This window comes from Cervus elaphus, chromosome 5, assembly GCF_910594005.1.
Source record: "Cervus elaphus chromosome 5, mCerEla1.1, whole genome shotgun sequence".
Taxonomy (NCBI): domain Eukaryota; kingdom Metazoa; phylum Chordata; class Mammalia; order Artiodactyla; family Cervidae; genus Cervus; species Cervus elaphus.
Window position 1 is genome coordinate 17283685 of NC_057819.1, and position 17602 is coordinate 17301286.

At 40.9% G+C, this 17602-nt stretch overlaps 1 protein-coding gene and 2 non-coding genes across 7 annotated transcripts in view; all 3 read right to left on the reverse strand.

The window, feature by feature from the left end:
- The window catches only part of LOC122693886 (acyl-CoA dehydrogenase family member 10-like), a 37332-nt gene that overhangs the window by 15247 nt on the left and 4483 nt on the right, over nucleotides 1–17602 (reverse strand). For all 5 annotated transcript variants that reach the window (XM_043901832.1, XM_043901830.1, XM_043901829.1 and 2 more), the window contains exons 2-8: nucleotides 17277–17476; nucleotides 11680–11828; nucleotides 9687–9881; nucleotides 5483–5641; nucleotides 4228–4387; nucleotides 2718–2859; nucleotides 1656–1724 (exon numbers count right to left, since the gene is read on the reverse strand). In XM_043901832.1, the coding sequence (XP_043757767.1) occupies nucleotides 1656–1724; nucleotides 2718–2859; nucleotides 4228–4387; nucleotides 5483–5641; nucleotides 9687–9881; nucleotides 11680–11828; nucleotides 17277–17463 (1061 nt within the window). In that variant the 5' untranslated portion in view covers nucleotides 17464–17476. The remainder of the gene's footprint in view (nucleotides 1–1655; nucleotides 1725–2717; nucleotides 2860–4227; nucleotides 4388–5482; nucleotides 5642–9686; nucleotides 9882–11679; nucleotides 11829–17276; nucleotides 17477–17602) is intronic.
- LOC122695906 lies at nucleotides 14909–14980 on the reverse strand. Its single transcript, XR_006341642.1, has one exon. It is a non-coding gene; the product is annotated as a small nucleolar RNA U2-30 (small nucleolar RNA).
- Nucleotides 15134–15213, reverse strand: LOC122695910. Its single transcript, XR_006341643.1, has one exon. It is a non-coding gene; the product is annotated as a small nucleolar RNA U2-19 (small nucleolar RNA).

Consider the following 17602-nt stretch of genomic DNA (forward strand, 5'->3'; position numbering starts at 1 on the left):
ATAATATAGGAAAGCAGCTGTTGAGAGGGGGTCAGAGTCACACAGAACCAGGCTTAAGTCCCACCTCTGCCTTTCCTAGCAGTGTGATCCTGAGGAACATAGTAAACCTCTCTGAGCTTGTTTTTCTTAATCTTCAAGGGGCAGTTATAAGAATTAAGGGGGAAAATTTACATATGGAGTATCTGGAATGTGTCTGGCTCCAGTGAAGTTCCTATAAGTATCCCTTCCCGTTAGATATAATTTCATCATTATCCAGTGGTTTGAATGGCATACATACCACTCTAATATCAAGGTGTCACACCAAAATGTCGTTAATCCATCTCTTCATCATTCCTAGAAATCAGCTTAGTACTCTAAAAAGTTGTTTTGAAAATTCTACCATTAGGACTGTTTATCCTGACTTGAACATGGACAAGATATTAGGTTATACAATTCTTTTTAATTATCTTAAATGTAATACTGCTATGAAAGAAAATATCTTTATTTTTAGGAGATGTATGCTGCCTGCAGCTTACTTATAAAGGTTCAATTTACTAATATAAATTTATTAAGAAGATACTTATTGGGACCTCCTTGATGGTCCAGTGATTAAAAGTCCACACTCCTAATGCAGGAGGCACAGGTCTGATCCCTGGTCAGGGAACTAAGATCCCACATGCCACAGAACACAGCAAAAAAATTAAATATATAAAAACAAAAATAAAAATGTATATGTATATATATGCATACATATATATATTTTACAAAGTAATCCTTTATAATTATTTAACAAAATTTATTAAGTGTTACAAGACAATATTACTTTATAAAATTATTTTGTTATTATGTAATTATTACTATTTCTATAATATTTTATATATATAAAATACACTTACATACATACATACACATATATAGAAAGCGAATATGGCAAAATGTTAACAATGTTTCCATCTAGCTGAAGTGTAAGTGGGTGCTTATTATGCTATTTTTTTCTTCTTTCAACTACTCTGTAAATTTCACGTTTTTCATAATTTAAAAATTGAGAAAAAAGACACAGACTTAAAAAGCATATTACAAGGACTTCCCTGGTGGTGCAGTGGTTAAGAATCTGCCTGCCAATGAAGGGGACATGGGTTCGATCCCTAGTCCTAGAAGATGCCACATGCCATGGAGCAACCAAGCCCGTGTGCCGTAACTACTGAAGCTCACATGTTCTGGGGCCTGAGAGACCCAACTACTGAAGCCCGCTCCCTAGACCCTGTGGTCCACAACAAGAGAAGCCATTGCAATGAGAAGCCTGTGTACCACAACTAGAGACTAGAGAGCTCCCGCTCTCCACAACTAAAGACTGAGTGCAGCACTGAAGACCCTGTGCAGCCAAAAATCAATAAAACTATTTTAAAAAGCATATTACAAAGCAACTTTAGATGCTTAGAAAGCCACAATAAAAAAACTAAGAAAAACAAATAACATGCAACTTGATGGAAATATATTTCTAGAATGTTTAAAAAAAAAATGTTTTCTACCAAACGGGAGGTTCCTATAAAATCTCCTTCCTCTTCTACCAAAATTTTATTTTCCTTTACTCTAGAAAACTGAAATTAGAGTTATTATATGGGCTTTTCTCTTCTGTACCTTAAGTATACAACATAAAAAGTAAATCTGGACATTACCTTGAATCTTCACAGAGGTGACAAACTTTGGGCACATGGGCTCCAGCATTTACAAGGGCTTCCATCATCCTGCCAAGAAAAATGTATGAACTTCTGACTGAAGTGATGAAATTTTCTTGAAATTATTTTCTGATTTAAAAATTAATAAACGCATAAATTAAAATGGAACTCTTTAAAAAATTCAACTGACCAAAGAAAGCAAGGAGAACAAAAAAACAGATGAGACAAACAAAAAATGGTTCATTTACAGACCTAAGTCAAACATACCAATAATTACATTAAATTTAATAGAGTAAACATTACTGATTAAAAGATGAAAATTGTCCTACCAGATAGAAACACAAGACCTAATAGGTACTGTTTATAAGAGACATTCTTTAGGGACTTGCTTAGTGGTCCAGTGGTTAGGAATCTGCCTGCCAACTCAGGGGACAGGGGTTCCATCCCTGGTCCAAGAACTAAGACCTCACATGCCTCGGAGTGATTAGACCCACACCCCAGAACTACTGAAGCTCACATGCCCTAGATAGAGCTCACGCTCTGCAACAGAAGAAGCCACTGCAACGAAGAGCCTGTGCACCACAACGAAGACCCCGTACAGCCAAAAATAATAAAATAAGTAAATAAACTGCATAAAAAATACTTATGTGTGTGTGTATATACACTGAATAACTGAATCACTTTGCTGTACACCAAAAATTAACACAAGTAAATCAACTATACTTCAGTCTTTTTTTAAAAAAGTAGAGGTATTCACATAATGAATCCTCCAGTTTCAATAACTGTCAATTAAAGGCCATGCTTCTTTGGGCTAAAGCCCCACTAACAGAATTCCAAAAATTTCTAGCCTCCTAGTGGTTTAGACAGAGAAAAGAGAAAAAACAATCTCCTGAATATAATTAGGTGACATGTTCTTATCTAAAATAATTTTGGAAAGTCATACTTGTAATTTTAAATGTCTCAAGGCACTTTGATGGGGCACTGACTCGCCAGCCCAGGGGTGGGGCTGTGGAGGCTGGAGATGGCGAGCACACCCCACCCCCACACACCCTGAGAATTTACCTGAACTCCCTCTCTACTGCATGCGCGGATGGAAGGAGTGTCCCGGGGGGTTTCTTCCTCAGAATCAGCTGATGAGTAGCCAGCTTGACATAGTAGGTGGGATTTGACTGCCCGTGATCAAACTGAAGGCGCTCCAATGGGCCTGTAAGTTTGAAAGAAAGGAAAACTCAAACCAGCTCTGGAGGACAGATGTGGACAGAGATTCTTTCTTTCTGAGAAGTACTGTACATGGACACAGAGCATCCTGATTTGGAATGCACTGTAAGGAAAGCATCTCCTCCCTGGGTACCAGACATGACTGCATCCCAGGCATACCCCCCACCCCAGCTTTGGTCCAGGATGTCACGCTGCAGTGTGGCAAAGGCCACTGGATTTACACCACAACAATTTTCACTTTCACAGGTATCCAATTTTGTCCGTCTTGCCAACTCCTGCACCGTAAAGAAAAGCTTTATAGTTCTGTTTATCAACCACAAGCACAGTCATGGCAACCCATCTTGCTAACTGGAATAATTTAAGCCAAGGATGAAAAATGCCCTTGTGTGTCCCTCACCCCATACTTGGCTACACCACACCTGACATGGGTGTGACAGCTGAAAGGAGCTATGCAGAGGCTACAGCTCAAACCAAAGCAGCTTTGGGGAGATGTGATTTCCCGCCACAAAGATTAAACTCTGAGGCTCCCTTGCAGAAACAGCTTAATTGACCCTAGTCTTACAATGATTTGAACTCTACACACAGATTCGTTTCACTTGGTCAAAGGAGCAAAAGATGGGAGTTTGTCTGAATTGGCTCAATTCAGTTCAGTTCAGTTGCTCAGTTGTGTCCAACTCTTTGAGACCCCATGGACTGCAACATGCCAGGCCTCCCTGTTCATCACCAACTCGCGGAGTTTACCCAAACTCTGGTCTGACTCAAAATGGTCCCTCAGCTCTGTAGAGGCTCTAGGAACAATCCGATCACTAGAAAACATCCTCACATGAAGCTACATGCAAAGAAAGAGAACTCTCAAGGATCAAACAGGGGAGGCCAAATTTTATGCCCAGGTAGAAGTTTCTTCAAAAGCTCACGAATGACCTGTTTTTCTGAGGGTGGAATGTGAAAAATGAGAGAGCAACCTATGAAGAGATGGAGACACATTTTCTCATTTTAAACTCCTGCAACTTTTAAGTCACCTTCACAAAACAGGCTGTCATCTCAAAAATATCAGAAAGACCCAAACACCCCAGGCACATACTGCAAGTTCTTCTCCCCCAGGACAGCTGTTTGCAGGTGACTGCTGCCACGCCACAGTCTCACATGGAACAAGGGCCACGTACGCTCTGGGGACCCATAGAAAAGGAGGTTGGTGCTTCCTCCCAAGCAAAACAGAGCAGCACCCAGGTCTGCAGGGCCCAAGGGCTATTTTCTTCACCACATGGCATCTTTATCTCCAGCACATTCCACTAGGATAGAAAATGAGAGCCAGGCTGAAAGCCTAGCCTCTACCAAAATGCAGAGACTTAACTACCTGTGGGTTGGGTCCCCAGTAAGTCTTTGAGGTATTTCTCCAAGGAGTCTTTGGGAATTTCCATAGTCTTTCTCACAAGGCGAATGTTTGGAACAGCCATTCTCAGTGGAAATCCCAAAAGAGTTTCCAATTCCTTTACTGCAGTCTCTGGGTCATGAACCTGGTTTCAAAGAGAATATTGAGCTTGGATCCCCAGACAACCCTAACCGCTCCTCCTGCCTTTTCTCTAAGAGGGTACTTTTTTAGAGAGAAATATTTTTAAATAGCCTGAGCAAAGACCTGGGAGCCAGAAAGTCAGCTGATGACAAAGCCTCAGAATAAGTTTCCTTCTTCTATTTACTACCTAACCACGTTAATCTTTCCTATCTGCTGGGAAGAGTGAGGGTTAAATGTCCATGATACTCCCTTTTGCCAGGAGGGCAGAATATTGTACTGTAGAGTCCACTCTGTCCCTACGATCCAGTTAATAATGAAAACCCAAACGTAGAAAGCTGGATGGAGACCCCTTCTCACACGGTTTCTCCTGCTTCAAAGCACTGGGGTGGTCCAGGTGCTGGTAGCTTCTGGGTCCCCACGCAAAACATCATTACCAGTTCAGCCTGTCATCTGAACCATCTTAAGTCTGCCATTCACCTCCCTGTGTGACTTTTTCTTGACTGCCTTCTTAGTATGTGTGTGTCTTACCTTCTTATTGAAAATACAAGTGACTAATCACCTAAATTTCATAATTAAAAGGTAAAAAGACTGTGGCAGCAAGGGCAAAAACTACCAGAAGCAACTCTGACTCTTGAGTGTAAGAGGACTGCACAGAAATGCTTACACTAGGACCTCCCTGGTGGTACGATGGATAAGAATCTGCCTGCCAATACAGGGGACACAGGTTCGATCCCTGGTCAGGGAGGATTCCACATGCCTTAGAGCAACTAAGCTGGTGTGGCACAACTACTGAGCTTGTGTTCTAGAGCCGGGGAGCCACAACTACTGAGCCCATATGCTGTAGCAACCAAAGCCTGCGTGCCTAGACCCCATGCTCCACAACAGGAGAAGTCACAGCAATCAGAAGCCCCTGCGTGGCAATGAAGATTAGCCCTTCTCGCTGCAACTAGAGAAAGCCCACATACAGCAACAAAGACTCAGCACAGCCAAAAATAAAATAAATAAAAAATTTTTAAAAAGAAATACTTACACTATTGTCTGAAGCATGCTTACACTAGTGCCTAAAGCACAGAGGGGTTCAAAAAACAGTGACCATTACCTTAATGGTGTGAATACCAAGGCTGGCAGCTGCTTTTAGATTTGGTCCAAGATCATCAAGAAAGATGGACTCAGAAGGCTGCCGGCTAAGCCGCTCCAAGCACAGCTTATACATCCTGGGGTCTGGCTTGCAGACACCTTCCATGCAGGATTCTACTACCTGAGGGAGGGGCAGGAAGGAGAGATAAATGTCCCTAAAATTGGTGTTCCCGTGTATACCCTGGTATGTTTTTTTGAAAAGAAGAGCAGAAAAAAGACAGTGGAGGTTTGTTATAACAAATAACTTAAGAGTGTCATGATATAAAATGATGTTGCTTTTTTAACTGGAATGATTTGGAAATACTGGGATGCAACCTGAGGGAAGACTCAGAAAACCAAAGTTCTGGTTCAGACATGGTGAGTGACCTTGTACCAGCAGTGAGGCCATGAGGGACTGCAGGTTCATCGTCAGGAAACTGAAAACACTGATAGCCATCTTACCCATCTTTTTTTTTTTTTCCATCTTACCCATCTTAACAGTAGCTGGGAAACTTAGTGAAACTGGAAGGTGTTCCAAAACTAGGTATTGTGGCTGCACAGGACAAAAGAAAAGCTGCACATTTTGGATTTAGGGAAAGTATTTTACGGTTTTTTCAAAAAGAAAGCAATGTTTACTGTTATAAAAGAAACAAGACTTTAATGTCCATATTTCAGAAGTGAAAAACAAACAGCTATACTCAACCTAGACAGATAAATCCCACAGAAGGGCTGACACCAAAGAGATCCTCAGTGGCAGAAACATGGTTCCTTTCTTTCTTTTTAAAAGAACTTTTTAAAAAGACTTTTTTTGATGTGAACCATTTTTTAAGTCTTCATTGACTTTGTTACAACATTGCTTCTATTTTATGTTCTGGTTTCTGGGCCAAGAGGCATGTTGGATCTTAGCTCCCTGACCAGGGATGGAAGTCATACCCCCTACATTGGAAGGCACAGTTCCTTTCATGCAAAGAGCCTCCTCTATCCTGACAGCCTTGCCTCAAACTGTATCCAGTCCAGAACTGGTGAGCAGCAGCTGAGGGTTCAGGAGAACCCTGAAAAGCTGTCTCAGTGTCAGGCTACCTCTGATCCAGCAACCCTTGGAAGTCCTCTGACATTGTCCCCAGGGCTTGATCTCCTGTGAGTAGGTCTAAAACAGCCATAGAGGCCTGTAACCAATACCCTCTGGTCTGTCCGAAGAATAGAACTAAATCCCTCACTCACTCCTGAATTGACCCTTGCTCTCCAAGATCAAGGACAAACCTGAGGGCCCCTCCCTCTCCTCCAAATTCCCACTGTTCAAGGTTGGAGTACTGCTCTTTCAAGTAAATAAATGTCCTGAAAAAACTGGACCTCTCTACTTACCCTTCCCCATCTCCTTATAACTTGAATGAGAAAAAAAAAAAAAAAGACAAAGACCACTCCTTCTAAAGAAAATGTCCACCGTGGGCCATGGAGAAGCCAAGTGTTTCTAATCAACAGCCGACCTGGCAGGAAAGGAGCACAGCTGTAGCCGCTGAGAGAAGAGGAGAAAGGGGAGCAAATGCAGGGGCTCTGGGCCACGTCTGATGAACAGACACCTCTTTCCATAGGTGATTACATGTGGGGAAGTGAAAAAAAACTCTTGAGGTTTAAATTGGATGAGATCCCTGGCCTTCCCTTTGTTCTGTTTTGCAAGATGAAAAAGTTCTGGAGATGAGTTTCATCACAATGCGAATATACTTAACACTAATTGAACTCTGTAGTTAAAAATTGCTAGGATGGTAAATCTTATGTTCTTTCACAATAAAAAAATGTTGAATTTTAAAAAATATTTATTTTTATTTCTTTGGCTGCACCAGGTCTTAGCTGTAGCACCCAGGATCTTTTTTTTTTTTTTTCAGTTGTGTCATATGAACTCTTTGTGGCAATGTAGGATCTGGTTCCATGAGCAGAAATCCAACCCAGGCCCCCTGCATTGGGAGGGTGGAATCTTAGCCACTGGACCACCAGGGAAGTCCCCCTCAATTTTTTTAATTAAAAGAAAATGGGGTGGGGGAGAAAATGGGGCTTCCTTGGTGGCTCAGTGGTATAGAATCCACTTGTCAATGCCAGAGACATGGATTCAATCCCTGATCTGGGATGATCCCACGTGCCCCAGAGAAACTAAGCCCTGTGCCACAGCCCTGGCACCCATGCTCTGCAACAACAGAAGCTGCCGCAATGAGAACCAGCGGCAGCACCACCACCTGCTCCCCATACCTCAAGGAGCATCCCCCGCCCCAGTCATAACTAGAGAAAAGCCCACATGGCGAAAAAGACCCAGCACAGCCAAAAATAAATAAATAACATTATATTTTTTTAAGAAAAGAAAGAAAATGGATGAAAAAATTTTTGAATGTCATATATGCCTCAGCAGAGCTATATATATATATATATATATACATATATATATATACACATATATATATATATATATACACATATATATTCCTATAACATTGGGGAGGTCAGGAACAGCCCCCAGTGATGACACAGATCATAGGAGTGGTTACACTATCTTTACCCCCATCGAAAAAAAATTTTTTTTGTCTTATAGCTTTAGAAAACAAGAACATTAACCATGCTCTTGAGAAAAAGGATTTTCAACACTCTAGGTCTCTTGCAGAACAAAATTATGAAAACTCATCAGAAAAGCTGCTGGAAAGCACATGCCAGGGCGTCTGTGAAGTCTGAATGAAGTCCATTGTGTTAAAGAAGCTCACAAGTCCTTAAATAGTAGAAAGGCCCAGTGTGAGCCTGGCCAACTTATTTATCCCCATAGCCGCACTGGAGGGGAGCAATCTCTGAAAATAATCACAGTGTATTGAATACTTACCTACCTACCAGGCACTCTGTAAAGTGCTTTGCATATATTATGCTGTGGGATCCACACAGCCACCCTAAACAAAACTGCTGCTTATGAACTACAGATGAAGAAACTGCAGTTCAGGGAATCAAATCTACTGCCCATAGCAAGCTGCAGAGACAGGGTTCAAATCTGACTGAGGTCCCTGAGCCCCTAAAGGGAAGGGTGCTTGTAGGAGGGTTGTGCCGTGGACAAGCTAGGAAACCAAGAATTGAAGTGGGTAAGGAGCCAGGCAGGGATGTACAGGGAAGAGACTCTATTTCTGCAGGCTGTGCTCAAGGAGGAATGAAGTGGGAAGTGAAAAAGAGTATTAGGTGGGGTGCTTAATTTCCCATATTTGTGCTCTGAATTATCTGCCTGTCATTCGACTAGATTTCATGTTCTAAAACAGCACTATCCAACAGAACTTTTTCTATAATCATGGAAATGCTATACTGCCCAGTCCGCCATAGTAGCCACTAGCCACATGTGGCAACCGACCACCTAAAATGTGGCAAACATATATTCCAGAGGGCAGGGCTTATGTCAGTCACATTGAACACAGTAGCCTTTCACACCTAGCCAGTGCCCAGCACACAGTCACTGCTGTGTAAGAATGTGTTTTCTGACTGAATGACGTTTAAGCCCGTCATCTATCAATAATTCCTACTTGTCCCAGAATAATCATATACTTCCCTTAAGGAAAATGGAGATTCTTTCACAGAAGTAACCTCCTGGCAGCACAGAAGACCATCTCCTGACTCAGAGTCTTCTCAGATACTTTGACAGTCGAGCCCTTTATGCACTGTCCCATATGGTGGGATGATTTACATTTGAATTGCAATGAAATAGGATTCAGCTCCTCAGGGCCACTAGCCACCTTTCAAGCGTTTAACAGTCATGTATGATAGTAGCAACCATACTAGACATTTCCTTTTCTGCAGTAAGTTTGTTTGCACAGCACTGATCTAAGGATTAATGCCACAGAAATAGAGGGCAAGGGGGTTGATCTTTGAAAAGGTCAAAGGGTGAGGGCTGATAAAGTGCATGTGTTATCTAATGACTAAGGTTCAAGTCCAGAATGAAAGGGAGTCTCTGAAGCTGAGGTTTCACCCAGTTATCAAAGCACATAAATAACCTTGCTCACAGCTCAGGGATACTTTGCAAGTCCTCTTTCCCACCTATCATGTCTAATCCTAACTCAGTCAACTGTGTGAATAACCATCCCATCCACTCAAGACCTACTGAGAGGTAGCATTAATGTTGCATCCTAAAGTAAAGACAGAGACTTGATTCAGATAGTTCTGGATCCCTGTCAGCTTACCACATCAAACTGTTTCCAGTCCAGGGGCAAAAAGCTCTTCCCATTGGGAAGATAAAAATTATTGCTCAAGACTGAAGTCTGAAGGCCTTTAGCCCAAATCTGAATTATGGCCTCAGTCATCACTGGGAACTGCTTCGTCACTCGCTCACTGGTCAGCAGAGAGAAAAAGGAGTCCACGGGCACGGAGGTCTTTGACTAAGATTGGAGGTAGGGAGAGAAGAGAACCAGCCATCATTAAGAGTAAGAACAGCTTATCACCAACACAGAAAAACACATATTCCAGGCTTCCTGTCACTACCCCAGGCCTCTGGCTTGCTGCCAAAAGGAATTTTCTCTTTCAGCCCTGGTGCAGAACTTTGCATATAAGGTTGTAAAACATGAGTCATTAGGGGATGGAGCTATTTACATCAACATTCCAGTTAAATGAGTTTTGTAAAATAAGTATTTATTTATTTATTTGGCTGCATTGAGTCTAGTTGTGGGGTGCGGGCTTAATTGCCCTGCAGCATGTGGAATCTCTTCTGGGACCAGGGATCAAACCTGCATCCCATGTTGCTAGGCAGATTCCCTATTACTGGGCCATCAGGGAAGTCCCTAACTGAGTTCTTCATTTCACTCACTCACTGTCAATTTTTAAAAAGATTCAGAAGACTCTAAGAAGATACATTAAACTCTAAAAGTGAATTAAGCAGATGTAATTTAATTTTTATTTGATTCCTTTTGGGAATTCAGAAGATATTTGATGATTCTGCATTGCCTGAGCTTCACCATTATGCACTGAAGGTCAATTTCTTTCTTTTTTTTTTTGAAGGTCAATTTCTGATCACTTTTCGCGTTTCCAAATTCTATCTGTTTGGGTTTTGAAAACTCTTATTTTATCATATTTCAAAATCTGCAGTGGCAAGTCTGCTATTTTATACATAGACACACACACATTTCACAACAGTTTCATGTTGTTGTTAAGTTACTCAGTCATATCCAATTCTCTGTGACCCCATGGACTGCAGCATGCCAAGCTTTCCTGTCCTTTTCTATCTCCTGGAGTTTGCTCAAACTCATGTCCATTGAGGCAGTGATGCCATCCAACCATCTCAACTTCTGTTGTCCCCTTCTCCTCCTGTCCTCATCTTTCCCAACAGCTTTATTGAAATACAATTCACGTATCACACAGCTGACCCACTTAAACTGTCTGTAAAATTCAGTGCTTCTTAATATATTCATAAAGTTATACAACCATCACCACAGTCAGTTTTAGAACATTTTCATCACCCTAAAAAGAAACCCATATCCATTAGCAGTCACTACCCATTTGGTGCCCCCACCACCCCAATACTCCTAGACCTAGAAAATAACAACTCTACTTTCTGTTTCTAAAGATTTACCCGTTCTGGATACTTCATGTAAGTAGAACTGTATATTACATGGTCTTTTTGTACTGGCTTCGTTCTATCACTTGGCATAAGGTTTTCTATGTATATTTATATATTTAAATACAAGCTTATTTAAATATTTAAATTGTAAAAACACATAACATCAAATTTACTATTTTAAGCCCTCTGAGTGACATTAAATACATTCATTGTTGTGCAATCAAGCCCACCATCCATCCACAGAACTTGACTATATTTTAAATTATATTTTAGCAGGGTTATTGAGAAAGTATGTGAGTTAATACAAAGAGCTTAGAACAATGCATAGTCCAGAGAAAGGCTCAATGTTGTCACTGCGTTAAACAAGCTTTCTGATCAAAACCATTATGTAACAATTCCAGCTTCATATAAACAATAGCTGGTAGAGGGGCTGAGTGTATAATATTTTTATTTTTCCTCATGCAGTTAAAACTGCGTACCTAGGGATGGAAGAAATAGCTTAAAATCTTATAAGGGGTTGTCAGGTTTTCTCTTCTTTATTTTTAGTTTAACCAATTTAACGGATGAGTGTTGCATCCACTATTCTAGACAAAAATAATATGGAAAGTATGTTTATCACTCACAATTTCAGAGCAAAGTCTCTCAAATTCTTGTAAGAAATCTTCTGTTGTTATCTCTGCTCTCATAAATTTCATCCAGGGCCCATTTTCGCCACCTGAGATCAAGGCCTTCACTATAGTTCCAGAAGGGATATGATTCTGTACCTCCCATTCTACCAAAAGTAAAACACATGGTAAGTGAAACGATATATGGACAAACAGCTGAAGTCTGGGGAGCAGGGTAATTACCATATAGGTTCTGTGGCATCACTGTGGTGCCACGTGGGTTCTATTGGGAATTCAGAGAAATTCAGGAAATGGAAAATCTCAGCTTTAGACCTCCTAGGGAACAGCAGTAACAATATGTGTGACTGAGGGGACACTGCTGCCAAGCATCAGTCCATGCCACCAGCTTGAAATGATGCTGGACACTACATTATGAATTTTCTTCCCTGGTCTCTTACTGGCTGGTTCATATATATTAGGTCACTCACATGGTCCTGGCACGTGGTAAGGAAGTACATCAGGGAATAAACCAGATTTTGACAGCACTCCAAAACAAGCCCTTCATTTCGTAGGCTGTAGTAATCCTTCAGGGCAGTGTAGCCGGTACACTGAAACATTCACTTGGGGGTGTTGTTTTGTAGAAAAAAGAAGAAAATTTTGGGCCACAGAGAGCTAAGGCAGTGGGTGGTGAATCAGTATTGTTTCTATTGTGAGCATTTGTATAGGAATTGCTTTTTTTTTTTAAACAAAGATGTTTCTACAATACAGCTGCTATAGGGCAAAAATATATATAGCATTCATAATGATATCTAAGACCTAGTACACTTTATACATTTTCTTTTGATAAAGCAGTGCCTTGCATTGAAAATATTTCAGACAATATAGAAAGGTTTAAAAAAGAAAGTAAAATGACAAAGCAATCCCATTCTTCAGAAATCACCAATGTGACCAACTCAGAATGTCTTTTGAGAACAGCATAGCTTATAAAACTCAATCCAAATAATAATACCTCTTTAATTTTAGAACTAAAGTTAGAGCAATTTTTAGGATCTTAAGAGTTGGCAAGCATGCAAGGAAAGGGGCACTTTCCTATGCTGCTGATGGGGGTGTAAATAAGCACAACCTCTATGGAGTGCAACATTTTATTTTTAAATATTTATTTATTCACGCCAGGTCTTAATTGTGGCACACAGGATCTTCATTGTGGCAGGCAGGATTAATTTTAACAGGTCAACTCTTAGTTGTGGCATATGGGATCTAGTTCCCTGACCAGGGATCGAACCTGAGTCCCCTGCGTCGGTAGCGCAGAGTCTTAGCCACCAGACCACTAGGGAAGTCCTGAATATAATATTTTAAATGTACATTTACATTTGATGTGGTAATTCTGCTTTCAGGAATTTCTCCCACAGATGTATTTATAAAAGTAAGCAAAAATTATGTACATGGCTATTGGGCAGAACTGCTTATAACAAAAACTAGAAACTTACATGTATGTTAATAAAGGGCTGGTTAAATCAACCATGATACACCCATATAATGGAATACCATGTAGATGTTAAAATGTAAAAACTAGGTCAAAGGTCAGAACATTATGGCCTGGGGGCCAAATCTGTCTCCCACCTGTTTTTTTGTAAATAAAAGTTTTATTGGAACACAACCACACCTACTTGTTTACTACTGTCCAGGGCTGTTTCTGGTTCTAACACTAGAGCTGAATAGTTGTGATAGAGCCATTATGGCCCTGAAAGTCTATCTAGTCCTTGACAGAAAGAGTTTGCTAATCCCTGAACTAAACCGATGTGAACTAGACCCCTACTGATGTGGAAGACTTGCAAAGATATTATACTGAGTCAAAAGAAAAAAGAAAATGTACAGAACAGTTTGTACAGTACGATTCAGTTTTGGTATGCATGTTTTACACACACACACACACACACACACCCATTCTCAAATACATAAATGAAATTTTTTGACATATAAACTTTTCACAGTGATAACTAATGAAGTCTGGAACTGACTGAAAAGTAGTGGAGGAGCAAGCAGGAAATTTATCTTCATAGTTTATATACTTTTAGAACTGACTATTCAATAAATGAGACTGCCATAACTGAGTTTCTATAAGGAAAAAATTTAATTAAATCTCTTTATCATACCACCACAAAAATTCCCAACAAATTAAATACCCAAATCGGAAAAAAATTCCAAAACAATACAGAACATCTTTATTTGAATAGATTTTCTTAGCCAAGACTCATAAAACTCAAGACATAGAAAAAAACACAAATGATTTTCTTGATATCAAAAATGAAAACTCTTGTACAGCAAAAACATTATCATAAAATAAAAGACAAGTCCCAGAATAGAGAAATATTTGCATGTGATATGACAAAAGTTTATTATTGCAAATCAATAATAAAAATGAGCAATTCACAGAAAGGGAAAACTGACCAACTAATACACAAAAAAAGCATTCAACCTGAAATTAAAATAACATACAAAAAAAAATAACATACAGAGGAAGAAAAACACACAGACATAGCCTTTTATCCGTCACGCTGACAAAAATTAAGCAATCTGATCATATGACACTCCCTGAATGCTATGCTAAAATGTTTGGCCTGTATACTCTTATTAATTTTTTGTGTACACTGATTTTATAGTAAACTAATAGCTGAAATCAGGGCCTTGCAAACTTTCTGAGAAGGGCCACAGATGGACACTATGTAAATGAATGAACATGGCTGTGTTCCAATACAATTTCATTTTTATGAATACTGAAATTAGAATTTTGTATAATTTCCACATGCCACAGAATAATATTCTTGTTTTGACTTTTTAAATTATTTCAAAACATAAAAACCATTCTTGGCTGATGAACTATACAAAACCATACAACAAGCCAGATTTGGTCCACAGGCTGTAGCTGACTGACTGACCTCTGGCTTAAGTGTAAAAAAAGTATGCCTGAATTCTAGTACTTGCTGCTCCAGTGACCCTTTATATAGGTCATTTTGTTTTATCTGGGATGGCAGTTTTTTAATATTTATTTATTTATTATTGACTGCATCATGTCTTACTTGTGGCGGGCGGATCTCTGTTGCGGCACTTGGGGTTAGTTGCCCTGAGGCATGTGGGGTCTTAGTTCCCTGACTGAGATCAAACCCAAATCTCCTGCATTTCAAGGAAGATTATTAACTACCACTAACCACCAGGAAAGTCCCATAGGTCTTTTTTTTTTTTTTTTTTTTGAGCTCAGATCAAGTGTAGAAACCTTCATAGTTATATAAAGTTCTGCAGTAAAAACTTTTCATCATTGCTCAGAACTGATCAGCCTTTCATACATGTACACCCACAACCAACTCTCACTTACCCATCAATAAGCCCCTTAATTATCCAGTCACCTTTACACACACACCCCCAAACACACACACACACACACACACACACACCCCTTATTTTAAATTTTTTTGCTTCTCAGAACTACAGAGATCATGCATCAGGTACACCGGGTGGTCTTCTGATGCTCAGATTTGGCTACTTTCATCACTGATCCACTTTAGTAAGAGCAGATCTCAGAGAACCCATAGGTCTTTTTAATGAATAAATAACATTAAGAGTTCCAGTCAAGAAAAACAATAAGGAGAAAGTTGAAGGTATTATTATTTCCTTCTTTATCCATCCAACAAACCTTTACTGAATGAACACCTGAACCAGCTCTGAGCTGACACTGGAAAAGTGAAGTTAACACATCTCAGACCCATGGTCCCCAATTCTAACTGCCCCACAGGGGAGATAGGAACACATCCCATAGCCAGCTAAAACACCCCTTGGTGTTAAGCTCAACTGGAAAGCTGCTATCCAGGGACATTCTGCCAGGGAAGGAGGTCAGAGGAGTCTTGACAGAAGAGAAGTCAATAATAACAACCATCATCTGATTTACTGAGGGCTCAAAGATTTCAGGCACCATGCTGAACACCATACCATTTAACTTGTTGTTAAAGTATAGGTAGGATTTGAGGACCCAGAGGAGGGTAGCTGCCAGGAGGTGGAACAGAACTTGCCAAGGTGCAGGGGTGCAGATGTGTTTAAAGAACATCAAGTGGTCTACGAAGCTGAGATGTGGGCACATGTGGGAAGTTGTGTGGCACAAAGGTATGTGGGCTAATTGTAAGAGGCCCCTAATGTCAGACAAAAGCTTCCCAACTTAATCTAAGAGACAGAGTGCAGGCACTCAAGGATTTGAAGCAGGAGAGTGAAGGGATAAGATGTGTGTATGTGTGGGGTTTTTTTTGGCAGCATGTGGGATCTTGGTTCCCTGATCAGGGATCAAAGTCTCACCCCCTGCAGTGAAAGCATGGAGTCCTAACCACTGGACAGTGAGGGAAATCCCAGATCCGTGTTTTAGAAAACTAATTCTGGGGGCTGTGTGGAGGGTGGTGCAAAAAACCCAAAGGACCAGAGTCACAGAGAGGATGCAGGTAGCTGATATGATTTCAAAGGTAGGACAAGTCGGGGATTTAAACTTGGGTAGAGGCCGTGGGAGTGGAAAGAAGCAAGTAGCTTTTCAAGATATTCTGAAGAAAGTCAAGACAACTCCTGCCCAGTGATCTTTATGTTTCCAAGCAGGAAGGACTGGGGGAGGGAAGTACGATGACTCGGGGAGTGTGGAACAGGCGTAAATGCAAGAGGAATATGAGTGGAGGAAAAGAAAAGCTGAGGGCTCAGCTCAGAGTTGAAAAAATTAAAAGAAAACAAAAAAGGCTCACCTTAGCAGTTTGTATACCCAGGTAATTTTTTGACCAAGGTCACAGAAAAACTGAACTTAGGTTGACTTAGCATGGAGAACTGCCCAACCAGCCAGCAGTAGTTAAAAAGAAAGGTCCTTCTCGATTCCTGCTGGCTGGAATGATAATGTGACAGCAGAAGATGAAGCAGCCAGCAGAGACCATAAGGTAAGACTGGAAATGAACAATACCCATAGCAGAATGACACTACAGAAAGAGCCCACGGCTCTGATATCACACAGCAACATACTAGCCCAGACCACATACCTAGCTTTCATATACAAAATAAATCAACTTCTGCCTTCTTCAGTCACTGTTCTGTTAGGAAGGGCAGATAAAGAAATGATCAGAACCTAGAGGTCTGATTTTATAGTAACAAAAGCAGGTGTAGAGGGAGGTTGATAGAACAGGAAAGACTTTGATCAAATCAGGGAGGGAAGATTACAACATTCAGAAGCAGTTCTCAGGGGAAGGTAATTAAATTCTACCCGTAACAATAACAATGACAGCTCATCATTTATTGAGAATTTCAGATGAGCCAAGCACTCATTCTGCTAATCAAATGCTTTCTATGAATGATCTCACTTAATGGTCCCCAAACCCCAAAGAGGTATGCACTATCATTAGCATTAATCTAACGATGAGGAAACTGACTCAGAGAAGTGAAATCATTTGCCCAAGATCCTCAGCAGCACTAACTGTTGCTTGAAATTTGATTCAAGAGCAAGAATAGCACCCACTGAGACACACTGTCATCTCCCCTCAACACCCTCCTTTCCCCCACCCCCACGCACACCAGTCTCCAAAGGTGAAGGAGAATGAAGAGCTCACCTGTGGCCACGCTCCCTGGAGAAGGAAGCAGAACTCCGCCCATGTCAAAAATCACTGCTCTGTAGGGGCCACCTCCAGAATGCGTCCATCTCCGGGCTCCCAGGTGCCTGCCCTGGACATGTTTCAGGAAGGCCGCCCTCCAAGCCCGCTGGAGCTGGGAGGACTGCAGAAGCCGCCTTAGGCACATGTTGGGGCCAAGGCTGTGAAGCAGAGACAGGACATGGTTAGCCGTCACTGCCTCCAAGGAGACCTCCGTCCTGGCTCTCAGGGCGCCACCAGCATGTCTACTGTGACTCCCAACCAGATTTCAGACATAACCAGAGCTG